The sequence below is a fragment of the Eschrichtius robustus genome, chromosome 16 (assembly GCF_028021215.1).
Source record: "Eschrichtius robustus isolate mEscRob2 chromosome 16, mEscRob2.pri, whole genome shotgun sequence".
Taxonomy (NCBI): domain Eukaryota; kingdom Metazoa; phylum Chordata; class Mammalia; order Artiodactyla; family Eschrichtiidae; genus Eschrichtius; species Eschrichtius robustus.
In genome coordinates, this window is record NC_090839.1 from 8322423 (window position 1) to 8348838 (window position 26416).

General features: G+C 44.9%; 1 protein-coding gene across 3 annotated transcripts; it reads left to right on the forward strand.

Annotated features, from left to right (window-relative positions):
* The first annotated feature begins 1283 nt into the window (after window positions 1–1283).
* CYP24A1 (cytochrome P450 family 24 subfamily A member 1) lies at window positions 1284–19880 on the forward strand. 3 transcript variants are annotated; one of them, XR_011070262.1, is made up of 13 exons: window positions 1284–1541; window positions 1763–1953; window positions 3687–3780; window positions 5627–5723; window positions 7960–8051; window positions 8712–8823; window positions 10346–10491; window positions 13630–13796; window positions 14612–14690; window positions 15162–15359; window positions 15461–15581; window positions 17446–17584; window positions 19764–19880. XR_011070262.1 is itself a non-coding variant. In XM_068523923.1 (12 exons), exons 1-11 carry the CDS (start codon window positions 1284–1286, stop codon window positions 15569–15571), a joined length of 1545 nt encoding a protein of 514 aa, XP_068380024.1. In that variant the 3' UTR covers window positions 15572–15581; window positions 18097–18283. The 3 variants fall into 3 exon arrangements, 2 of the variants coding, with proteins under 2 accessions (XP_068380024.1, XP_068380023.1); XM_068523923.1 differs by lacking the exons at window positions 17446–17584; window positions 19764–19880 and adding an exon at window positions 18097–18283; XM_068523922.1 differs by lacking the exon at window positions 19764–19880 and having other exon boundaries at window positions 17446–17997.
* The last annotated feature ends 6536 nt before the right edge of the window (window positions 19881–26416 follow it).

Consider the following 26416-nt stretch of genomic DNA (forward strand, 5'->3'; position numbering starts at 1 on the left):
TGTAGGGATGGATGGGGATGGTAGGGGCCGCGGTTCGAAGGTGCAGGTGCCTAGCTTTTGCACAAGGTGGTCGGTGTCCAGATGGAGGGAGGGGCAGATGCCCCGGGGAGAGGCAGCCCAGTCTCAACCACAAGCCCTGCTTTTGCCTCTAATTTCATAACCAGCTAAAATGGCAACATCAGGTGGAGTACTGACGGTGGACTACGTTGTAGGCGCTTTACCTGCACTCACTCATTACATCTTCATAACAACCAAAATGGAGCAGCTGGGGAGAAAACTCTCCAAATTCAGCGGCTCCTCCTTGCCCAAGTTAAGACCCTAAGGTGAAATCCCCTCTTCGGGTGCCTTTCACTAAGACTCAAATCCTCCCCACCTTGGGAGGTGCAGAAAGCCAACCTTCCTCCAAAAACACTTCCGTCCCGGCTGGCAAAAAACTGGTTTCGGGCAACGCGTGGGCGCTCGGGCTGCGGCAGGCGCCGGCAGCCTCCCCGGGGCCGTGCTCGGAGACCTCGCCAGCGCGGCGGCGCGATTGTGCCAGCGCGGGGCTGCAGTTCCCGGCCGCCGGGGGAGGGCGGGGAGGCGCGCTCGGCGCACGCCCGGTGAACTCCGGTGAGCGTGCCTTCCCTGGGGGATTATCTCCAGGGTGGAGTCCGCGGCGTTCCCGCCCGGAGAGCCGCGCTCCGGTCACCCGAGGCCCGGCGCCCTCGCTCACCTCGCTGACTCCATCCTACTTCCATGCACCACCCCCAAGCCCGGGTCCCGCGTCCCTCCGGGCCTGGCCAGCCCTAACCCACTCTGCCCCACTTAGCGTGCTCATTGGCCACCCAGGGCCTGCCCTGGCTCCATAAATACATGGTCCCCGGGCACGGAGCATGGAGAGGGACTGGAGGCAAGCGCAGCGCCAACAGCATCTCTTCTACCTTCCTAGACACCTCCACGTCGCTACTCCAGAGCTGGAAGTCAGCCTTGCCACCACCAGGAGGACTCACGTCCTTTCCTTTCCTCTTCCAGGAGCCACCCAACTCCTGCGCTCCTCCAGCCCCTGCGGCCAGCGCTCGGCGGGCATCCGCTCCCTGAGGCTGCCGCGCGGTGCAGCGTCGAGCATCCTCGCCGAGTTCCCTTCTCCTCTCTGTCCGCCTTCCGCCCTCTCCATCACACCTGCTGCCCCTCTTTGCCTCTCTTCCGCAGAATCGTCAAGCCCCCAGCTCTCGCCGGCGCCTCTTTAGCAACCTCGCCCTTCCCAGCGCCCGCACATTCCCAAGCGCCCGGTCTCCCCCGCTGCCATGAGCTCCCCCATCAGCAAGGGCTGCTCCCTTGCCGCCTTCCTACAGGAGCTGCGCAGCCTGGGGCAGCCCCCCAGACCCGTGACATCTACGGCGTGCGCGCCCCGTCGGCCGCGGGAGGTGCCCCTCTGCCCCATGATGGAACGGGGCGCGGCGCAAGACGCGGCCGCCCTGCCCGGTCCCACCAAGTGGCCACTGCTGGGCAGTCTGCTGGAGATTCTCTGGAAGGGAGGGCTCAAGAAACAGCACGACACGCTGGTGAATGCCTAGTCGCGCCCCCAATTCCCACTCTGCTCCCCGCCTTGCTCTCCAAACCCTCCCCAAGGCGCGCGGTTCGGGCGCACGGTGCGCTCGGGTGTGTGTCCCGACTGCAGCGGTCCCCGCCGGTCCCCCGGAGGAAGGAGGCGGGAGGAGGGAGAAGCGCTCTTGGGACTGCAGGGGATGCGCGCTTACTTCGCACCCTGCCCGGCCCGCTGCAGGCGGAGTACCACAAGAAATATGGCAAGATTTTCCGCATGAAGTTGGGTTCCTTCGACTCGGTGCACTTGGGCTCGCCGTGTCTGCTGGAAGCGCTCTACCGCACGGAGAGCGCGTACCCCCAGCGGCTGGAGATCAAACCGTGGAAGGCCTATCGCGACTATCGCGAGGAGGGCTACGGACTGCTGATCTTGTGAGTCCAGGAAGCAGGATGGGGTTCGGCGGCTGGAAATTGGGAAGGGACGGGAATTGGGGTTCCCTGGGGTTGGACCCTTCTAATGCAGGGAGAACACGGAAGCCCCTACCTGCTGCCGTCACGGGCTCTTGCGCGGACTAGAGTGGGTGGAGGGGCGTCTGGGCTGAGTACGCAACACTTGTGTTCCTTCTGGCAAGTGGGCTGGGCCCGGCCTTTCCGTCAAAGAAATGTCAAAAAGGTTACGCGAATTATGATGTTCGGACTCTTGGGTGGAATGAGATTGTCAAGTTAGCGTGCCAGGCAAATATGTATACAAACAAAATTATCCCTTAAAATTCTGCGACCCGCCCCTCACCACCCCCCTCCCCCCACCTTGGTAGCTCAAACGCCAGAAGTTAACTCCTTTTGCTTTGGACAATGACCTTCCTATGACCTTCCTTTGTAAAGGAAACGGTGGGAATTAGGAGATAGACCTACTTGGAAAGCTGGTATGGAGGGGTGTGGAGGTTACATTTTGGAGAGAGAAATACTCTAATGTGGTCTTACATTGTTAGCATTTAACAAGTTAGCACTTTTTTTACCCCCAAATTGTAATGCCTAATAGTCGTATTTTTCAGGATATATATAATTACTGGATTTATTTATTTATGGCTACATTGGGTCTTCGTTGCTGCGCTCCGGCTTTTTTTTTTTTTTTTTTTTTTAATGGCTGTGTTGGGTCTTCGTTTCTGTGCGAGGGCTTTCTCTAGTCGTGGCAAGCGGGGGCCACTCTTCATCGCGGTGCGCGGGCCCCCTCACTATCGCGGCCTCTCTTGTTGCGGAGCACAGGCTCCAGACGCGCAGGCTCAGTAATTGTGGCTCACGGGCTTAGTTGCTCCGCGGCATGTGGGATCTTCCCAGACCGGGGCTCGAACCCGTGTCCCCCGCACTGGCAGGCAGACTCTCAACCACTGCGCCACCAGGGAAGCCCCTGCGCTCCGGCTTTTTTCTAGGTGTGGCTAGCGGGCTCACGGGCTCTAGAGCGCAGGCTCAGTAGTTGTGGCGCACGGGCTTAGTTGCTCCGCGGCATGTGGGATCTTCCCAGACCAGGGCTCGAACCCGTGTCCCCTGCATTGGCAGGCAGATTCTTAACCACTGCGCCACCAGGGAAGTCCCTAATTACTGGAATTAAAAACGGTATTAATGCATGATGCATCACAGGCAGGGTGGTCACCTATAGAGCAAGTGCAAAAGGGTTCATGATGAGAACAGGCTTTTTACAGCTCCGGTGAATCTCTGTTATTTGAAGGCAATGGCAAAATTCTAAATTCGAGGTGTTCTGTGAACGTGCCTTTCAACCCAATTCAATAGATTGAAAGAAGACAAGATTTTTTTCCTCAAACAGATCTGAGTTGCTGGTGAAGTGGGTGTTCACGTGCCCACTCTTATTGCTGGAAACAGGCCACTGGCCTCCCAGTTCAACCCCAGCGAGGGCATATCAAAAGTTCTGAACCCAAATATCTGTACTTGATCTTTCTGTGCAATCTTTGGCTCAAGGGAAAAGTGCTTATTCATAGTATTGTCAAACCAGCCCCGAATATTCCAATACTAATTATTCTCTGGCTGTTTCTTGGCACGATTCTGTGTTCATTTTATTATATAGTTCATGAAGTCAGAGAACTGGAGGTGTCTCTGCTTCTTCGTTCTTTTCCTTTCCATTTGCTCTAAATATAATTCTGCTTCTCTCCCAGGGAAGGAGAAGACTGGCAGAGGGTCAGGAGTGCCTTTCAAAAGAAACTAATGAAACCAGTGGAAATTATGAAGCTGGACAACAAAATCAATGAGGTTCGCAGGACGGGGTTCGCTTTCCTGGTTCTCCTGGGGATGGAGGGATTTAGTGGAGCTTCAAGCCACAGCTACAAAGTGCAGAAGAAAAGGCAGGCAATTTGGATGATTCAGGAGTCTTCCTTTCCTCCTCATTCCTCTCCACATCCTCCTCCTCCAAAACCCTTATTCCTCCCTCCTTCACTCCCTTTTAAAGTAGTATTACGATAAGGGAGCAGTTACGAGCATAGACTTTGACATTCTACAGTCTTGGTTTTGAATGTCACCCCACCCCCACCACTTATGTAACCTGACTGTACCATTTAAGTTGCTCACTTTCCCAGTCTATAAACTGGGAGTAACAATTCCCACTCCTTAGGTTTACTGTGAGGATTAAGTGAGATAACACTATAAACTTCCTAGGTAGTGACAGCTGAGCTGGGTTTTTTAGGACGAGTAGGAGTCTGCAAGCCAGAGAAGGTGGGAAAAGGCATTCAGGCAGAGAGCATAGCCTGCTGAAAATATGGAGGCATGAGATGGTGTGTTCAGAGAACAGTACATTTAGTGCAGCTGAAGTGAAGCTTTCTCTGAAATGATGCTGGGCAGAGGGCAGGTCTTTACAATATTTTTGGGCCACGCTAAGGTATTTAGATGTTATCCTTTAGCCAACAGGGGCCCAAAGGGGGAAGGATTTAAACATGTAGAGAATTCTTTTTACTCCTGTTCACTCTGGGTACTTATTTTGAACTGGACCCACATAGGATCATATAGGTGAAAGACTGCAAATTCAGAAGCTTCCAAGGGCCAGGTGATTAATATAAATGTATAAGGCAGGCCCAGTAGGGATTTTAGCAAGCAGAATAGTGCCTGCCCTTTCTAGAGGGGACAGCTGCCCCAGCTCTGGCAAATGCCTACCACATGGAAATGTAGACCCAGTGTCACCAGATCTAGTAATTATTATTATTTTTTGATGACTAACGGAAAATTCATATGTTCATGTGAAATCTCTGGATTTTTTGATGGTAACAAATTCAAAGTACTTTTTAATATGCTATGTGGACAAACACGCCCATTAGTTGCACCTGTGGGTTTTGTAGTCACATATACCCTATTTCAGACCCCAGCAGAGCCACTTTTATGTGTCCAAGGGAGAGTGCCTTTGGTACTCTCTAAGCCTCAGTTTTCTCATCTGTTACCTAGGAAATGGGAGTAATGACAGTACTTTCTACCTCATGAGGTTATTTGAGGATCAGCGAAGGTAATACATTTTGCACTGTGCCTGGTTCTATACAAGCCTCATTAAATGCAAAGCATTAGTCATCTAAAACCCTGATTGTGGAAACTGGCCTCTAGGGGCTGTATAGGACTTGCCCAAGGTGACAGAGCTATTTAGTGAAGGCGCTGCATCCAGAACTTACAGTTCCCTGGCTCTAAGCTTAATATGCTTAATACCAGACCAATCAGTAAGGAGGCCTTTGCCTGCCCAGCTATGGAAGTGGCAAACCTCAGGGTAGCCAGAGTCCTTGAGACGTTGTCCCCACAGAGACACTGGGCTGATTCCTCCTTTGTGGTTTATTCTCCATTCTGATTAGAAGAAATGTTTTCCTTTTCTTAAATTTAGATCAAAAGCTGAAACCTAAGCTTCAGGGAGGCTGCAGGGAAAGCTCAGGAAATAACCCAGGACAAGGGTGTTGGGGCAGAAGATGAACTCCCAAGGAGAATATATAATTAGTGATGATTCAGAATGAGTAATATTATGGGCAGTGAATATACAAGGTAGCAAAACCTGAAGCTAACTTACTGAACTTGAAACTTTTGTTTTCCTTCAGTGACTGAAATGTGTCTTTGGTGATTTCTTTCTGTTAAGGTCTTGGCTGATTTTACAGGTAGAATAGGTGAGCTCTGTGATGAGAGAGGCTGCATGGAAGACTTGTACAGCGAGCTGAACAAATGGTCATTTGAAAGTAAGTTGTCTTCACATCTTGTTCATTTGATTTTGCAAGTGATTTTGAGGACAAACATGGCCCTGTGGACAACTCTTCTGTAATCATACACTATTGCTGAGTAGGAAAGGCCGTAGCAGCCCTCTTAATGCTTTCAGGCGTTTAGGTGATGCTTTACCCTCTGGATTGCTTATGTAGTCATTCAACAAACATTTATACAACACCTGCTATGTGCCAGGCACTGTACTAGGGACAGAGCAGTGAACAAAACAGGCAACATCCTTGCTCACATGGAGCTCAGATTTTAGTAGGGGTGACAATCAACTAGTAAACATAGTTTAATATATACTCTGCCAAGGAGTAAGGGAGTCAAGAAAGAATATAGGTTCCTAGGTGAGGCAAGTCTGCTTGGTAAGGAGACATTTGAGGTGAGACCTAAAGGAAGGCAAGGAGCAAGCCACCGGGGTGTCTGTGGGAAGCCTGTTGGGACAGTGGAGACAGGAGGTGCAAATGTCCTGGGGTGAAAGCATGAACAATGTCTTTGGGGAACTTCGAGGATGCTGGTGTGAGTGGATTATGGGGGGAGGGGAAAGAGGAGCTGAGAAAGATGAAGCCGGGGCCTGAAAGTCCCCACAAGAACGTTTACTTTGAGTCCGATGCTGAGCCATGGAAAGTTCCGAACAGAAGGGAGCATGGTCACTGTTTTCAAGGACCACGCTGGGAATAAAAGCAAAGCCCTGCCTTGATGTGCTCGCTGCCCAGTGGAGATGCAGGCAGGGGAACAAGGCAGTTGCAGTCGAATGGGGAGCACTTGACTGAAGAGGTTCAAGGCTGGGGGAGAATCCTAGCGGCTGCCTCAGCTGAGCATGGTCAGGGCCGCATCACAGAGGTGGTACCGTCTCAGCCAAGGCCTGGGGGACGAGCAGGAGTTTCCCAGGTGAAAGTGAAGGAAGATGGAATGTTCCAGGCTGAAGGAACAGAGAGTGTTGTGTTGAGGAGAAAGAGGGTGTTCCGAGTGACTGGAGCACGTCCAGCAAGGGACGAGGATGTCCAGGGCAGAGGATGGGAGGAAGCAGCGGCCAGCCCATGTCAATCCTGTAAACCAGGGATGGGCATTTGGCTTTGAGCCCAGAGTCCCTGGGAGCAATAGGAGAGTGATTTTAGCAGGAAGGTGCCAAGGTCCGATTTGCTGGAAGGATCACTCTTGACTGCTGATGTGAGGGATTGGAGAGGGTGCCCCAAGACGGAGGCTTTTGTCCTGACCTGTCTCCCCCATCAGATAGACCTCGTAAAGTTACAGACTGTCATCTTAGCACATGAGAAAGCCCCATGCCAATAAGAAATCCACAGAAGGTGTTAAGGGAAAGAGGGAATGACTACAGAGGAGAAAAGAAAAGTATGTTTTGGAAATAGTCCACTGGAAATACCCAAATTAAGGAGCATCAAATGCATTTCTTTGCAAGTCAAAGAAAACCTGACCATGGTGGTTGACAAATTATTGTCCAGCGTTATGAGAAGTCTTGAGGAAGCCAGTCCACAGCTGGCACTCAGTGATGTCACTGGGACCCAAGCCTGTTCTGTCTTCCTTCTCATCCATCCTGAGCTAGTTGGCTTGCTGCAGAATGGCTCCTGCCCCTCCTGGCCTCACCCCTGCATTCTAGGCACAAACAAGAAGGAAAGAGGGAAGAGCTAAAGCAGCTGTCCTTTCCCCTTTATTGAGAAAGCAAAAGTGTCTCCCTTGAATCTCATTGGCCAGACCTGGGTCATGTGACTGCTTTGGCTGCTACAGGAAGCCTGGGAAATCAGGGAACAGAATTGTCTTAGATCAATCCTGACTTACTGCCTGAGGACTGATACACTGACAGCCTAAATAAAATCGGGGTTCTCTTAGGGAAGAAATGGGGAAGAATGAGTACGGAGTAGGTCATTAACAATGGCTGCTACACATGATATCAAGGGTAAACTGAGAAAATCAAGACATTACAGGAGAGATTCACTCATGTATAAAAATGGCTGCATCTTCACAGTGGCTTTTCTGATCAGGAGGTTCTGCAGGGGATGAGTCATTGGACCTGGGGATAATTCTAGAAAGAGAGGAGAGTAATCAGGCCCCTTTCTCTCAGAGAATTTGCTTTTCCTCTTTCTTCGAAAAGACCTCACTTTTATGGGAGACAGAATTGAGCCTTTGGTAGCCAGCTAATCATAGACTCCAGTGTCGCTGTGAATGGGTAACAGCGTTGATTATTTTAAATAACAGGCATCTGCCTTGTGCTATATGAGAAGAGATTTGGGCTCCTTCAGAAGAATGCAGGCGATGAAGCTTTGAATTTCATCATGGCCATCAAAACAGTAAGCTTCTCCGGGGTAGAGAATCTTTCCTTATAAAACGTTTACAGAACCTAACAAATGTGCATCACAGTGTTTCCCAAGAGTGGCATCCACACATATTTTATTATAGTAGTTAAGTGTTCATTTTAATATGTGTTGCATACTTTCATGAATGAATGTGCATATATGTACGTATAATAAAAAAGCACATTCAGTTGTTGTCAGGCAAGGTGAAAGTAGGTATTTCAGTTAAAGGTCAGTTGATTAAAATACTACTTCAAAGAGTCTGAACATTTTCAGATTAAAATTTGGGGGATTGTTTAGGTTGTAGGTAGAGATAGTAGACCCTGTGAAACTGGTTTTAGGAATGGCTGAAGTTTGGAAATTATTGGAAATGGAAATGGATATGAGATTTGTATCCTTTCTTCTTTTGTTATGTTTAGGTCATAAGATCAATTTTTTTATGAGACACATCCAGTGGAAAAGCATCCCAAAGATGATTTTCATATGTCCCTGGAGGGTGGGGCTGGGGACTGGTGCCGAGAGCCCTGAGGCGTCCTTGGAATTCCGGCCTTTAGGGGAGCAAAGGGTGCAGTTGTTTAGAACGCTTCTCTCAAGGAGTGCAAGTTGTCTTTGAGAGAAAGAGAAACGGGGGTGAAAAGGCATTTGTGTTCCCCACAGATGATGAGCACATTTGGGAGAATGATGGTCACGCCAGTCGAGCTGCACAAGAGCCTCAACACCAAGGTCTGGCAGGCGCACACTCTGGCCTGGGACACCATTTTCAAATCAGGTAACGTGGCCACATGTGCCCAGAAACCCTGTCTCCGGAGCTGCTGCCGGAAGGTCTGGATGACCTTGGCCTCAGCACCCCATCCTTTGATGGAGTTGCTCCTCCAGATTCTTTTGGGCTTTGCAAACTCATGAATTTGGGGATCGCCCTGGTGCAGATGAATTCTAGGAAAAGGCAGGAGGTAGTTTTCTGTAGTCTTCTTTGGGAACTAGGAGTGGTTAAAAGCAAGAGCTTTGGAGTCAAAGATTCCTGGGTTCAAGTCCCGGCTCTGTCATTGGGTGTGGTGGCTTGGCCAAATGCACTCTTTTTCATCCTCATTTGTCTCGCCTCTAAAATGGGTTAATAGTGGTAGTAGTAGTAGTAGTAGTAGTAGTAGTAGTAGTAGTAGTAGTAGTAGTAGTAGTAGTAGTACGTACCTCAGTAAAACTGTTTTCACTTCTAATATAGTAACTTAAAACCTGGCATATGATCTAGTGGGAACTGTCACTGTTTCCTGCCAAGAAAATATGTAATATAATTTCCGCAAAAACCTGAAAAAAAAAAAAAAAACCTGGCATAGTCCAATATCTCAATGGATCAGAGCTATTTCTGCTTCAGGATGAAAGGAATATTTGGTGCTAAGTATTGTTCTGAGTATACACACACACACTCATTTAATTCTCACAAAAACCCTGTAAAGTAGGGTTTTCTATTAGGCCTGAGTGATAGAACTGAGACACAAAATTAAGTAACTTTATCAAGATTGCATGCTAGTTAATGGCAAAACCAGGGTTGAAACCAGGCAGAAGACCCAACTCTAACCGCTGTGCCATTTATTGTCATCATTTTTACCATCATCACCATGATTATTATTATGGTGGTGGCTTGTGTGATGGATTGAAGTGAGGGAGGTGCATGCCTAGAATGTATTTGACAAACATCACCATTATTGTCAGCATGCATGGGCACTGCACGTGTGTGTGTATGTGTGTGTTTATGTTTAATAACAATGGGGGAGGGGTTCTCCTCTCCTCTGCTGCCGGGATTTGGGGGCCAAATCCCACTGTGCCTGTATCAGTGACCATATCTGCTAGATGCTTGGATATGGGACCAAGTTCTGATTCTGAGAACGGACCCAAATGCCACCTGTGTCTCATGATGACCTCTCTCTCCCAAGCTCTAAGCTCTTCCTACTCAAAGCGTGACTGCAGATCCAGCATCCTCATCGCCTGGTAGCTTGTTAGAAATCAGACTTCCAGGCCCACCCCAGACTCTAGAACCAGAACCTGCATTTTAAGAAGATGCCTGGGGGATTCTTGTGCACGTTAATATTTGAGAAGCCCTGCTCCTGTGGGCATTGGTCAGTCCTTGCTGACTTAACAACAAGGCAGTATTAGCTTATCTAACAAATTGTCAAATTGTCAGATTGCCTGCAAAGACCCTTTAGATGTTGCAAGGAGAATTTGATCCTGGGTTCCATTTCATTCTTTTCGTCCTCCTAATTTTCAGCTGATTTCCTCTCCCTTTTTCTCTTCTCCAACAGTCAAATCTTGTGTTGACAACCAGTTAGAGAAATATTCTGAGCAGCCCAGCATGGATTTCATTTGTGATATTTATCACCACAATCAGCTTTCAAAGAAGGAATTGTATGCGGCTGTGACGGAGCTCCAGCTGGCTGCGGTGGAAACGGTAAGGGTGGGCCCGGTTTTAGTTTGCCAAATCAATGGGCTGTAAAATCTTTTTCATGATGAATTTTACGTAGTCATTCAACTCACCTATTCCATAAGGATTAACTGAGCATTAGCTTAGCAGACATAAAAATTCTCATACTAGAAATGTGCAGGAGACCCAGAGCACAGCCTTTGTGCTTAAACATATGATAGAAAAATTCATGTGCTTTAGAGACAGAAATCCGGTGCAGAGTATAAGTGCCACGACAAATATGCAAAATGCTACAGGAATTAAGAAGCAGTAAAATCCTACACCACAGCAAGGTAGATAATCTAGGTTTTTAAAAACTGGATATATTTTAGGTTGTGCATGTTACCCCGAAGTGCCTAACTGTGGATGTTATTTAGTCTAAAAACATTGGAATACTGTCTGCAATTCCAATAATATTTTTTTCTGCTTAAAATTGTCAACAGAGGGAGTTTGGGAAACACTTGATTTCAATTTAAAGGAAACAGCTAATTTTAAATACCAAAATTCTGTCCCCAGTATGGTTGATACTCCTAGTAGGTACACAATACAGCCAAACTCCAAACATAAATACTGACAAGTATTCAGGTGGGTTTCATCGTCTTTGGTTCATTTTTTGAGCTCTCGCTGGAGTGATGATACTAATATTCCTCACAGGCCCAACATCTCATACACGTATCATCTCTAAGAAAAATGTGTACCAGGCCATTTCTGTTCCATGTTTTCCCCTTTCTGTAGTGTTTCTGGTCTGAACAAAAAGTAGGGTTTTCTACATCAGGGAATAGCAAGGTTCTCATTTCTCCTCATGCTCCAGAAGGCTGTCAAAAGTGGGGACTTATGTCAACTCATTTTTCTGTTAAATTCCTTACCCCGAGAGCCTCCTTAGAGGGATGAAAGTAAAGCTTAACCCATTATTCTTTTTTTAAAAAACTGGAATGTGAGCTCCATGACAGTGATGACTTGGTCTTGTCCCTGCTATTCCTAGGGTATGGAATAGAAGTTGGCACATAGTAGGTGCTCAACAAATACTTGTTCAATAAATGAAAGAATTCAGGAATTATGGAGTGTCTGCTATGTGCCAGGCACTGTTTCGGGTACTTGAGAGACCACGATGAACCAGTTCCCCTCATGGAACTTAAGTGGTCTTGAGGCACAGATGATAGACATATAAATAAATAATGAAATAGGATCATTTCAGATAGTGATCCAGGACCTGGAGGAAGCCATCGGGGTGAAGTCATAGAGAGGTAGGGGAGGTCGTCTCTCTCTGAGGATGTCATACTGGAGCTGACACTGGAATAACGAGAAGGAGCCAGCCAAGGGAAGAGCTGGTGCAAGACCACTCCAAGCAGAGGAAACAGCACATGCCAAGGCCCTGGGCAGAAAGAAGGATGGCCTGGAGAGCTAGCACATGTGGTCAGAGTTGACGGGGGAGAAGACGATGGGCCCTGGTAACCAGGAGCCTTCGTGAGGCGTTTGGATTTACTGCACCTGTGATGGAAATCTCTTGGAGTGTTTTAAACAAGGGAGGAACTTAATCAGATTGATGTTTTGTAAAGTGGGCTCCGGCTGGTGGATGGAGAATGGACCTAGCAGAGAGAGAGTGGAAGCAGCAAGGCCAGCTATGAGATGTGTCTCCTCCATGGAGCTCAAGCCGGGATACTTTGTGCCCATGAGGTTTCTCAGGCCACTTCCCCTCCATTCAGCCCCTGCAGTTATCCTAAAAGGCCAGGGCTGTCTTACAGGGCTTTGGTGAAAGCTACAGTTATCTGCCTTTTGGAAACTCTATTTGGTACTTGTGGTAAGGGACCCACTGATACGGTTCAATCTGTTTCTTTTTTTAGTCCTGGCTATTCTGAAAGTCACATTTGGAAAATCAGAGAAATTTGACAGTGTATCTAATTTGGTGGCTACGCCCTCTTCCTGTTTTGTAAATTGGACTCTTGTAATAATGACATCCACGGTTTATTTGCAGCTGAGGCTGACAGTCCTCTGACAGGAAGAAGGCTACTTGGAAGCATCTTCTTCCAAAAACAATAAATACCATTGGCTCCAAATTGTCCTGCACTTGGCTCATTTATGTGAGTGGCACATAGCACTTAGCAAAAGCGTCTTCATGTCTGCAGAGAGGACACAATGACCATTTTTATGGGAATATTTGGCTTAAATTAGACAAAAATAGGCCTAAAGACAAATATGTAAGACTACCAGTGGTGAGTATTACGAAGCTAAAAGCTGCACTGGCTGTTTCTGCCAATATTTTTTCTCTTCTCATCGCCTTTGGAAAGGAAATAAAGGATGCCACTTAAAAGGCCATGAGTCTTTGTCAGAAATTGTGGCTGGTTCCTTGAAATACTCAACTTGATGCTAGAATTTCTTATTTTGGTGTTGGCCGCCTCCTACCAGGGCTCTTTCCTTGAGGCTGAAACCCTGGGTACAGATAATGCCTTTTTATTTTTGTGGTAACTTTTGAGGGTGTGGCAAAAAAAATCTTTCTTTTAAATTCCAGGAATGCAATTTCTTGTGCATTTGCATTGCAAAATTTAAAAAAAAAAGGACACTTTTATTAGCAACGCTCTTAGGCTCTCCATCCCTCTCTCCCCACTCAATTTTCATATTATTTTTTTATTAAACAATTAACGAATTTCATTTTGAGATAATTATAGATTCACATGCAATGCTAAGAAAAAAATAGAGAGGATCCCTTAATCCTTCACCAAGTTTCCCTCAATGGTAACATGTGCATAAGATAAACTGTTATCACAACCCGGAAATTGATACTGTTGCAATCGCCCATCTGACTCTCATTGGGCCAGTTCTACATGCCCTCATTTGTGTTCAATTTTTGTACCAAACTATATTTTGCGTCCTAATGCAGCTGATTATTTAAAGAATTCTACTTTGATTCCCTCAGGAAATAAGCTATTATTCATTGATGTGTTTTATAAACTAAATCTGACTCTTCATACAGGGCATTTGTTTGAAGCACAGCCAAGAAGGACATGTAAAATAGTGTCACTCATACAGTTTTCATGACAAGGTGGTAGGCGTCACCTTTGGTTCAGCTCATATTGGTTTTAAGGCAGTTTATTTGCAGAAAACTCAAGTTTATGTCCATTTGGCTTTCAGACAGCAAACAGCTTAATGTGGATTCTCTACAATTTATCTCGTAATCCCCACGTGCAACAAAAGCTTCTTATGGAAATTCAGAGTGTACTGCCTGAGAATCAGATGCCACGGGCAGAGGATTTGAGGAATATGCCATATTTAAAAGCCTGTCTGAAAGAATCTATGCGGTAAGAACACGTGCCTAAGCCAATATGAATATGTCAGAAGGCTGTTCTTTCCAACACATAATAAGGGGTGCCCTGCCACAGATGGCTCCCACAGTTGATTCATAAACATTTACCAAGCTACAAAAAAAAAAAAAAAAAAAAAAAAAAAAAAAGAGCCTCTGGACCATATTCCTTTCCTATTACTCATTCCCTAAATCATTTGGGCAAATTCTATTAAATCTTGGAAAGTCAGAGTCCTGCCCTTTAAATCAGTAATAATAATACTCTAATGGATGCTATAAGCAATAATTAAGATTACGGGCACAATTGAAGGATGTGAGATGAAAGCTCAGCAAGGAACCATATTATTTTACGATAAGACATAGAGACACCTTTGTTTTTGAGCCTCTGTATAAAATGTTCTTTGAAAATTCTTTTTCTGAAAAACAAAGCTCACAATGTCTTAGGGTCAGAGGGAAATATCTTTAACTTCATGAAGGGTAGTTAGGAGAAACCGAGAACAAACAACAAGCTTGAGGGCGAAGCATGTCAATGTACACATTTGAATGTGTACGGGGAATGAAACCGAACAAACACTATCAACAACTATGAAGCAGGCTTGTACTTGGGGGTTTAACCAACACAATAAGATAAAGAATATAAACAAGAGGTGTAAATATTGGGAAGAAAGAGACAGAAATTCTTTGTAAAGAGTTGGGATCATGTTCCTTTTTTGAGAACTCAGGCAGCAACTATTTATTTAACCAGAATCTGCATTCCCTTGAGCTAGAACTTGGTCCGTGCCCACTTTGACATCTCTGATTTTGTTTTTTCAGGCTTACCCCGAGTGTGCCATTTACAACTCGGACTCTTGACAAAGCAGTGGTTCTGGGGGGATATGCTTTACCCAAAGGAGTAAGTAGAATTTGTACAGTCTGTACCTTACCCTTTTCAAATATCCATCAGATCTCCCTAAACGTTTCTACTGGGAGAGCATTCATTTTGGAAATGTGTAGATTGCAGTATATAGTTGATGTGTTGTGTAGTCTAGCATTAGGAATAATGGTTATGGAGACAGACCTGGATTCAAGTATAGCCTTGAGTGAGTTACATAACCTCTGCGAGTCTCAGTTTTCTCATCTGTAAAATGGGAATGATAAAACCTACCACATGGGATTGTTGTGAGAATGTGATGTAAAATTTTAAAGTTCATGACCTATTTATTGTGCCAGTATCACCTGGCACATTTCAAACACTCAATACATGTTGGCATTCATCATTATTATACATTTGTGGGTTACTTTCACATTTGTAAGGTGATGGCTTTTGTAAATTTTGCTATTCAAATGTTTTCTTTAAGTGCTTTGTGTTTCTGTGTGTTTTTAGACAGTACTGATGCTAAATACCCATGTGTTGGGGGCCAGTGAAGAAAATTTTGAAGATTCAAGTCAGTTTAGACCCGAACGATGGCTTCAAGACAAGAAAAAGATCAACCCTTTTGCCCATCTTCCATTTGGCATTGGGAAAAGAATGTGCATTGGTCGCCGATTAGCCGAGCTCCAGCTCCACTTGGCTCTCTGCTGGGTAAGACCCTGATGGGATTTCTGCAGCTGTATTCTGGGCTATTTATTCCTCAAGGCAGGAGAAGAGGGGTGATTCTGCTTTTTTGTGCTTCTGTGTTCCAGATCGTCCGCAAATATGACATCGTGGCCACGGACAAGGAGCCTGTGGAGATGCTGCACTTGGGCATCCTGGTACCCAGCCGGCAGCTCCCCATCGCTTTCTACCAGAGATAGGAGGCCTCAGGTGAGCATCTGGGGTGTGGAGAATGGCCAAGAGGTGAGCCAAGCTTGGAAGTCAACCATACTTGGCTTGGTGTCCCTGCTCACTGTTGGTTCACTGGGTGACCTTGAACAGTTACTTAACCTTTCTGCCTTCATTTTTTTTTTTTCATTTGTAAAATGGGGACCAAAATAGTATCCATCCAGAAAGATGATATGAATACAAAATCCCTAGCCCAGAGCCTGGCATCAACTAAGTGCTCCAAAATGCAAGCTGCTTGTCATGGTTTTTGCATGTGAATATCGGGGTGGGGGGCAAACTTCTTCTGTAAAGGACCAGTTGGCAAATATTTTAGGCTTTGCAGGACATAAGGTCTCTCTCACATCCACTTTACTCCACCTCAGTGCAGCCTCAGACAACTGGTCAATGAATAGGGGTGACTATTGTATTAGTTTTCTATTGTTGCCATAACAAATTACTAAAACAAATTACTTACAAATTACTAAAACTTGTATTAAGTAGCACACATTTATTATTTTATCATTCTATAGGTCAGAAATTCAACACAGCTCTTGACAGGATAGAATCAAGTTGTCATTTGGCAGGGCTGTGTTCCTTTCTGGAAGCTCTAGGGGAGAATCTATTCCCTTACAAATTTCAGTTGTTGGCAGAATTTAGTTTCTTATGGCTGTAAGACTGAGGTTTCTGTTTTCTTGCATCAACTAAGAGTTATTCTCAGCTCCTAGAGGCCACCATTCCTTGGTTCATGACCTCTTCCTCCATCTTCAAAGCCAACTAGCCTCCAGGCTTCAAATCCCTCATCCTTCTTCTGTTGCATCTCTCAGACAGGATATCATTCAGGATAATCTCCCCATTTCAAGGTCCATAACCTTAATCACATCTGCAACGCTCCCTTTGCAATGCAAAGTAATATATTCACAGGTACTGGGGATTAAGGACTAAGCTTTTTTTGAGGGCCATGATTCTGCCTACCAGTACCATATTTCAATAAACCTTTATTCGTAAAAAGAGGTGGTAGTACTTATTGGACCACAGGGTCTTGATTTACAGACCCCTGGCATAGAAGAGGAGATACTTACCAGCCTGTATTAAATACAATGTAATACTTTTTCTGCAACATACCATTTATTACATTTTCTGACAGTGTGGGTGTTCTCATACCAACTTCATAATTTTTGCCATATTCATATATCAGCTATTTAATTGCTGCTTAATTATTTCCTTTAAATTAACACAGGCCTAATAGTATACTTTAGCCTTATTTCTAATTTCCTTGATGAAATGGTGTTTTTTAAGTCTAGTTATTTTCCCCTAATCCACAATAAAATGAATTTTCAACTACTGAAGTGATAAAAAGTTAGCCTGAGAAATCTCTAGTATTATCAGATGTGGAAATATGACATTTCTGACACATAGCTTTATAGAATTAGGTGTCAGTGGTAAAACTCAGCCTCAATCACTCTTCCCTTTCAACGACATCACCTAGAATTTGCCTAGAACTAGTTGCTATTTGCTAACTGCAAGTTAAGTGTATTTGCTGATAGGTGGATTATTTCGGGAAACATGCAATTACAGGTGAAATTTCTGAATGAGGCCCAGTGAATTCCTCCCTACTTGTCTGGTATCATTAGGCAATTGTCAAATTCTGAACATGCCAACAAACAGAATTGAATCAAGTAGGATAATGAAGGAATTCTAGCTTAATTGCGAAACTTCCAGTCTTCAGCTAGGACAGTGTGCACAGTTGTCTTGGTGAAACACAAGAGCCCAGGGCACTACTGGTTTTAGCATTTATTTTTTTGCTAATAATTCCTCTTGTTTAACTATACTGCTCTGATGTATAATTGGGGTATACTTTATTTTCCAGATTTTTTTTTTTTTTACCAAGAGCACGAGCAGCAATTTTTACCCTTTTGCAAGAATGAGGCTTTGGGCTTCTGCATGACAGGAAAGCAAACATCAAAAACCTGAGCATGAAACAGCACGTAAAGAACATTTAGTCCCAGGTGTTTATACTCCTTCTTCTGTACAATTGTTCTAGAAGCTGTACTGTCTGTGTAGCTGATGGTATTTATTAAGATGGTATCTGGCTCAGGGAAAGCAGATTGTTGGAATACCAGGCACTCTACAGGGTATACCGCCTGCTTACACGTAACTTACACATAACTGACATCAGCACCATCCTGACTTACACAGAATTGCTCATCATCCTGTTTTCTCTGGTATAGGGCAGTTGGGCACTTATCCGTTGGTCAGGTAAAAGTCACTAAATGTTTCTGTCCTAGCTTTACCAGATTCACTGCTGGAATCTTCACTTCTCAGAAGTTTACATTTCACAATGAAAGACCGACTACAGCTAGATTACTGGGGGCCCTGTGTAGTATTGACGATCCATTTGTTGTAACTCCGTCTAATATATTTGGGGAAATACTGCTTAATAATAGAAGCAAAACTAAATATTAGTTAAAGTTATCAGGTCCCTATGAAGCTTTTTTTTTTTTTTCTTGTTTTGAAATAGAAACATTATTGGAAAATTAGAGAAAACCTCTATGTTAAGAAGTACTTTAATGAAGTCAAAACCTCCTGTCTGGGGCTTCCCTGGTGGTGCGGTGGTTGGGAGTCTGCCTGCTAATGCAGGGGACACGGGTTCGAGCCCTGGTCTGGGAAGATCCCACATGCCGCGGAGCAACTAGGCCCGTGAGCCACAATTACTGAGCCTGCGTGTCTGGAGCCTGTGCTCCGCAACAGGAGAGGCCGCGATGGTGAGAGGCCCGCGCACCGCGATGGAGAGTGGCCCCCGCTTGCCGCAACTAGAGGAAGCCCTCGCACAGAAACAAAGACCCAACACAGCCAAAAATAAATAAGTAAATAAATAAAATTAAAAAAAAAAAAAACCTCCTGTCTAAGAATGCCTTAATGATTTACTGTGGCATCATTGTGTTAAAGGATCCTGAAATTATTTAATTATGGCATTGGGTCTATTTAATCTATTAAGGACTGCATCAGTAGTTTTTAAATTGTGTGTGTGTGTGTGTGTGTGTGTGTGTGCTAATGGCAATTTGCTTACATCATTTAAAAAAATATACATGGTATTTGATTTAGAAGTTTAGGGCAATGTTCTAAAGTTTAGTCATGGCTTAAAAATATTCAGTGACTTTCCCTGCCTTAATTTTCCCAGCTATAGATGGGTCAGTAGTAAAGTGTGCATACATTATAGATTAACTAGGTAAACCATGTTATGTGACTTGAACTCCTTGGGAAAATATGATTTCATAAATGGAAAAGGCATATAGATTTAAGCAATACTTGTAAAGCTCTTAAAAATTGTGTTTACATATAGTTTATTTGCACAGGTTTTTACTACTACTTTTCCTAAAAGCATACTATATGTTTATATATGTATTTGATAAAGATTTCCCTTTTTAGGTTACATTTTTAGACTATTTCAGAAGTGTACATTTATATCTTTATTTTGAACAAATATGTGCACATCACCAAAATAAGTATATGCTTTCTCACTGCTGTGAAATTCTTTTTAGAATTATAAATCCACATGTGTTATCAGATTTCATCTGTATTATCTTCTTTGAATTCTCTAAAAGAATAAAAGTTTTCAAATATGTGAGATGTTTCCCCTTCATTGCATTTCATTTTTTTAAAAACTTATTTATGTTATTTATTTATTTATGGCTGTGTTGGGTCTTCGTTGCTGCACATGGGCTTTCTCTAGTTGCGGCGAGCGGGGGCTACCCTGTTGCGGTGCACAGGCTTCTCATTGCGGTGGCTTTTCTTTTGCGGATCACGGGCTCTAGGCGTGTGGGCTTCAGTAGTTGTGGCATGCAGACTCAGCAGTTGTGGCGCACGGGCTTAGTTGCTCCGCAGCACGTGGGATCTTCCTGGACCAGGGCTTGAACCCGTGTCCCCTGCATTGGCAGCCGGATTCTTAACCACTGTGCCACCAGGGAAGCCCCTCCCCTTCACTGCATTTCTTACAACCAAAGTTAAACATTCAAACTTTGTCTCACTAGAAAATTTTGTCATGTGACTAGTTTACAATATAATATTACAATAATGTTTTACAGTAGTTTTACCAAAAGATGATCATTTGAATGGCAAAATAATTTTCCTTTTTTTTGCTCCATTTACTTCTATCTGCACCACCACCCCCTTCACTCTGGACCACAGCAGAAACTGCCAACTGATCTCTATCTTGCTTCCTTCTGGAGTGTTCTTTGTCCATTGGCCATATCGGTCTTTTTAAAACCCAAGCCCGGGCTTCCCTGGTGGCGCAGTGGTTGGGAGTCTGCCTACCAATGCAGGGGACACGGGTTTGAGCCCTGGTCTGGGAAGATCCCACATGCCGTGGAGTGACTAGGCCCGTGAGCCACGGTTGCTGAGCCTGCGCGTCTGGAACCTGTGCTCCGCAGCAAGAGAGGCCGCGATGGTGAGAGGCCCGCGCACTGTGGTGAGGAGTGGCCCCCGCTTGCCGCAACTAGAGAAAGCCCTCGCACAGAAACGAAGACCCAACACAGCCATAAATAAATAAATAAAATAAAATTAAAAAAAAAACAGTAGAAAAATGTTTAAAAAAAAACAACTATACTTCAGTAAAATTTCTTAAAAAAAAAAAAAAAAACCCAAGCCCTACGGTGTCCCAGCCCTGCTTCTGTGGCATCCCATCGCTCTTACATAAAGATCCAATTCCTTAAGCTGGACTTCGGTGTCTTGTAAAGTACAACCCACTCACCCACAGGCCCCAGCGCACATGAACCACCGGAGACCTCTGCACTCTGGTCACACTGGATTCTGCCAGTCTCTTCTATTCTTTAAACATTCTCTGCCCCCGAGTTTTTGCACCTGATGTCTTTCCTCCTGGGGCACTCTTTCTTCACCTGTTCATCTCTGCTATGCACCAATCAGAGCGCAGCTCAAGCTTCCTGGAGGATGTCTTCCTGGATGATCGAAATCCCCCAGAGGCTGAGGCTGACCCTCTCTCTCTCTCTCTCTCTCTCTATATATATATATATATATATCCTATTTGTTGGTCTCTGTTCGGGGGGAGCCCGGATTGATACACTCACTCTAAAAATGTGCTAATATTACCTCCATTTTACAGATGTGGAGGAGGAAACTGAAGCTCAGAGTTTAAACAAACTTTAACTGTTTTCTACAGTGAAAAGTTGTTTTTTTTTTTTAACTGATTATATAAATAATGCTTCTGAACTTTATGGTGACTAATAAATCCAGGCACATTTCCCCAAAGTCATCCTGTTGACAGGTGGCTGAGCCAGGACTCAGCCAAGTCACACAACCTCCTGTCTGGAGGATGGGGGTGTGCACAGTGTTCGGCCCAGGGGAACGTAGCAGATCTGTTACGATTGTCGTCAATCGTACATGCCATTCAGTGTCTGTGGCTTATCATTTTGTCTCCTCCGGTCCCTATTCTGTCTCCCTGAAGGCCACCTCAATTCTTTAGCTCAAACAAAAGTCTAATGGGTGCTTATGGGAAACGAGTTCATGAGGATACATTGGGAATGCTGTCCACTTGGCTTTTGAGATGTCCAGATAATTTTTGGAGAGAGAGAGGGAGGCAAGAAAAGAGGGAAGGGAAAAGAACTAAGGAAGGAAGGAGAGAATCGAGAGATCAAGGGATTTCCTCGATGTTTGTAGCCAAGATTCTACACACAAATTGGCACTGCTCCTCTGAATAGTAGAAAATTATTTATGGGGCAACTACTACTCATAAGCAGGTGATGGAGGGGAGTTGCATTATATGCACATTTAACCCGTGCAGACTTAACCATCCATGCTCAGAGCAGAGGTGTGACTGCGACAGAAGGTAGCACAGGTGATTCCAGCAGCCTGAGTCTGGCTGCAGGGCCCAGGGAATCCCAGGGCTGATGTCGGGTCACTGGTGGAGGGGGCTAGTTCCTAACACAGCTGGGTATGGGGTCTGGGGTGTCCCAAAGATTGTGTTGGCCTGGGCCGAGCCAGGCCCAGCTGGTCTCAGCGAAGGGCCTGGCCCGCTACGAGCAGGCTGGGTCTGCAGACTGGGGGATTATGGTTTTCTAGTGTCCGGTGTCTGCCCCCTGGTGGGTGAGGCCGGTCCAGAGGCCAGAGCAGGCTTTCTGCAGGGCAGGGGCAGGGCCAGGGCGCAGGGGATTCTGGATCCGATGCCTCAACGCGAGGGGGCGGAGCTGCGTCCGAGGCCCTCTTGCGGGCAGGACCGTGTCTAGAGGCGGCTGTGAGCACAGGGGGTCTCTAGGCAGCCCGTCTGCTGATGGGTGGCGCTGGGTCCCTGCCCAGTCAGTTGCTTGGCCTGAGGCGTCCAGCACTGGCACCTATGGGCTGTCAGGCAGGGCCAGGCCTTGGCACTAATGAGCTGGAGGGAGGCTCCCAGCAGGCCAGCCGCCGGCAAGCGGCAGCGTGCACACGGTAGGACGGTTCCCGAGGATGCCACCTGCCCGTGTCTGTGTCCCCAGCGTGAGCAGCAGCCGCCCCCGCTTCTCCGGGAGACTCTCCAAGCCCAGCAGGTAGGTCTGGCCCAGGCTCCTGTCCAATTACTGCTTTTGTGCTGGGCCCTGGTGCGCGTGAGAGGTTGTGTGGCCCTTTAAGAGTGACGGCTCTATTTCCCCGCAGTCCTGGGGGGCTCCCGAAGTTAAACCCTGCCGACCTTCAAAGCCAAATGCTCTGGGGGCTCGTCTTCCCAGTGCAGGACCCCCAGGCTGGGGAGCCTGACGTGAGGCTCAGAGGTCACACTCTCGTGGGAGAACCTCTGCAGTGTAATTATTCTCCAGTTTGTGCGTCGCCCACCCTGGGAGTATGGGACTTGACTGTATCACGAGTCTGCCCCTCCTACCCGTCTCGCTGTGGTTCCTTCTCTATGCCTTCAGTTGTGGAAGATCTTTTCTGGTAGGTTCTGGTCTTTTTCACTGATGGTTGTTCTGCAGATAGTTGTGATTCTGGTGTGCTCACGAGAGGAGATGAACTCAGGGTCTTTGCACTCTGCCCTGTTGGCCCCAACCTCTCAAGGGGGCATATATACCTTTCACAAGTGATGTGCAGGATGAATTTTGGAGGTGTGCAGACAAATAATTTTTATTACTGATAATGTGTGTTTACAGTCATCTTCTGTAATACTAATTTTTAAAAAATGTCTAGTAGTAGTATTAAATTTGCTTTTTAAATAAGTTGATTTACATTATAAAGGGGAGATGGTAGTGAGTGAGTGATATTTCTTGAAGCATATAAATTAGGCAACAACCATGAAAATGGCACAGGGGTATCTGGAAATGAGGAATTTCTGGAATTTAATAACCCTAGGATGAAGGTGTGAGTAGATTTTAAATTTTATAGATGAGGAAGCTGGGGCTTGGAGATTAATAAATGCTTATGTTTCTTGGAACTCGTATGCGATGGGGCCAGGATTTGAACCCAGGAAGTTTGGCTGTGGAGCCCAGACACTCAGGTGGCCTCCGTGTTTCCCACCTCCTGTTAGTCATGTCGTTATATAACCCCCTAAAGGTATGGGCAAGACCTGTGACTTGCTTCTAGCCAATAGCCTATGTCAAAGGTGACGGGACCTCACCTCCTGATTATGTAATAGAAGATTGTCACATCTGTCCTCCCAGGAGACTGTCTTCTTTGCAGGTTTTGATGACTAAGCGGCTGATGGGGGGCTCCACATGGCAAGGAACTGAGGGCAACCTCCAATTAAAAAGGAAAGTCCAAAAAGGAACCTAGTAAGTCCCAGATTAATCATCAGAACAGTATCATGCACTGATTTATCCAACAAATATCTATTACATTGCATACTTGTTAAGGATAAAGGAAATCTATTCTCACGTTACAAGAGTTGTTCCTTGTTCCCTTCTGGAAATTCTCTGCTTTCCAGGGTGTAATTCACTATGGAGACAAACTCATCCCACCTGTCAAGCTTGGATTGATTAGTTCTTTTTTAACACCTAAATTGTAGGAAATTATCTAACATCATTGTTTTCAAATGTGTTTAAGATTTTTAATTTCAGGTACATTTTGACTGTGGGAAAACCCCACATGAGTTATCTTACTTCTCAATGAAAACGAATAGATGAAAATAAGGAAGAAAACATGAAAGTGAGTAAGAAGGGAGGGCGCTGCTGTTTTCGAGACATCAGTGAAGTGGATTCTGGTTTTCATTAAATAACAGAAGCAGACTGTTAATTAAAATGAAGAACTAAAATTATAAGGCCACGAAGTTTAGCTCAGGATTGCCTTCTAGAAGTACAATGTCGGCTAGATCAGGACCATAGACACAGAAGAATATGCTGCCATTGTGTTCTTAATGAAATTCCCAAGACTAATTCCATCTATTTTTCTTAGAGATTCTGGATAAAGGTGCTGAGTCTGACTTTGGATGAGCACTCATTCAATTTGCCAAGTTTTTCCAAGGTTCACTAGCAAGTGACCTGGGAAAAAATTCATATTAAGGCTTTAAAAGTCTACAAGTGCCGGAAGAGCTTAAAATAGTTAACTCATCAACTAGTCCGGAATGAACTTAGGATAAGTTTGTCTAACATGTTCCTTGTTAGGACGAGAAAGAAAAAACCCAAAAAACAGAAAACAACTTCATCTGAGGAAAGGACAATTCATTTGTGTAGGTCAATATCAAACTTCCTTGGTAATGAATGACTTTGGTAGTTATTCATGTTCTGGCAGATCTGATGAAATCTCATTTTGTCCCTAAATTTCTAAGTGACTTTGATCAAGAGATGTTGGAAGCTTGAAAAGTTACACTAGCCTTCTAAAATGAACTGGGTAACATGCTTTCTTTTCCTGTTTTCAGAAAGGCTTTGGATTATCAGTACCTTAAAAGTTAAACATCTATAAAACGACACAGGTATGCTCAGGGCTGGCTACATAATTGCAGGGTCCAGTGTCAAATAAAAATGAGGAACTTCTTGTTAAAAAAAAAACTTAAGAATTTCAAGATAGTGGCACAAGGCATTAAACCAAGTGCCCATCTAAGCTTGGGGTCCCATGTGACTGTCCACGTAAGATCCCATAGCCGTGGACCCAGCCCTGACATGGGCATGGAGGTGTTTAACCACCACGTCAATTGGTTTATTGATTATTGGTTTATTCAGATTTTCTTTTTCTTCTTGGGTCAGTTTAAGTAATTTACATTTTTTCCCCAAAGCTTGACTGAGGCTGGAGAACCCCCTCCCGAGATGGCTCCCTTGTGGGGCAGCAAGTTGCTAGCCATTTGGACGGAACCTTAGTTCTTCACTACGTGGATATCTTCATAGAGTTTCTTGTGTGTACTTATAGCCCAGCTGACCTCTCCCAGTGAGAGCAAGGCAGAAGCCACATTTTCTTTTAGGAGATAAACTTGGAAGTCACACAAGTCATTTCTGCAATAGCCTATTGGTTATAGAGGTCTGCCTTGCTCAGTATAGGAGACCACACGCGGTCTTGAATATTATTGGTGGCCCCCTTGGAGACTGATACCACTGTACTCTATGTCGAGAAGCTAATAATAGTAATAATAATAATGATGATAATCATTTACTAAAGTGCTTACTGTGTGCCAACAATGTAGTCAGCACTCTGTGTACATTATTTCATTTTATTTTTTATTTTTTTGGCCACGCAGCTTGCGGGATCTTAGTTCCCCAGCCAGGGATTGAACCCGGGCCCTCTGCAGTGAAAGCATAGAGTCCTAACCACTGGACTGCCAGGGAATTCCCCCATTATTTCATTTTGAATGCACAGCAACAGCAACAAGTCCTTGCTATTACCAACCCTGGGACACGAATGAATAAACAGGTTTGGATAAATTAAGTAACTTGTCTTCCCTTTTCTACAGAAGTTTTTAACAGAATTATCTAGACCAACCCTGGTTGAATCAGGGTTTCTCAGCATCAACATTAGTGACGTTTAAAGCTAAATAATTCCCTGTGTCGGGGTGTTGTCCTGTGCATTGCAATATTTAGCAGCACCCCTGGTCTTCCTCTGCTAGATGCCAACAGCACCCTCTCTCAGTTGTGACAACCAAAGATGTCACCAGACATTGCCAAATGTCCCCTGGGAGGCAAAATCACCGCAGTTGAGAATTACTGCTCACACTAGGATTTTTCTCTGTTGAGATGTCACTTCAGTATAGTGCAAAATTTCAAGCGTTGCATGAAAATTCCATCCATTGAAATGAGAATGAAAAGGAGCATGCATTCATTCCACAAACATGTATTGTCTCCCTAGAGACCTGTACACACAACTGTAAAAACGCCTATACCGGCAGTCGTGAACTTTCCAAGATATGTAGGGGTGAGCTATTAAGTGTTGGAAATTAAAATCTGTATTATGGATTAGCAATCAAAGAATTGGCTTGTCAGGTCAGATTAGGCTGACAGAATTAGGAACCACATGAATCACTGAGTTAATTGCAACAAAAGCTGCAGTTTACTGAAGGCATTCCATTTACCCAGTTCAGAAGGAATTCCACCTGCCTTTGAAGCAAAGAAAGTTTAGGGAATGTATAGATTTCCACGCCAGTGTTGAAATTGCTTTGGGAATCTGTTCATTACCAACATATTTATCTTGCGATACAAACAGTTCCCAGGGATCTTGTATCAGCCCTCAGAAAGACAATTGAGAAAAATGACTTGTGAACAAGACATTATTACTCAAAACATGTTGTTGGTAATTCAGTTCTAAACAATGGCTTCGGGAAACACGTTTGTCTCAACAAGTTAATGCATTTTTATCTGTTATTGAATAATTAAGTGGCTGATTAACTGGGTACAAATGTTATCCCTACCACTAATGCTATTATTCATTTGGACATAAGGATGGAAATC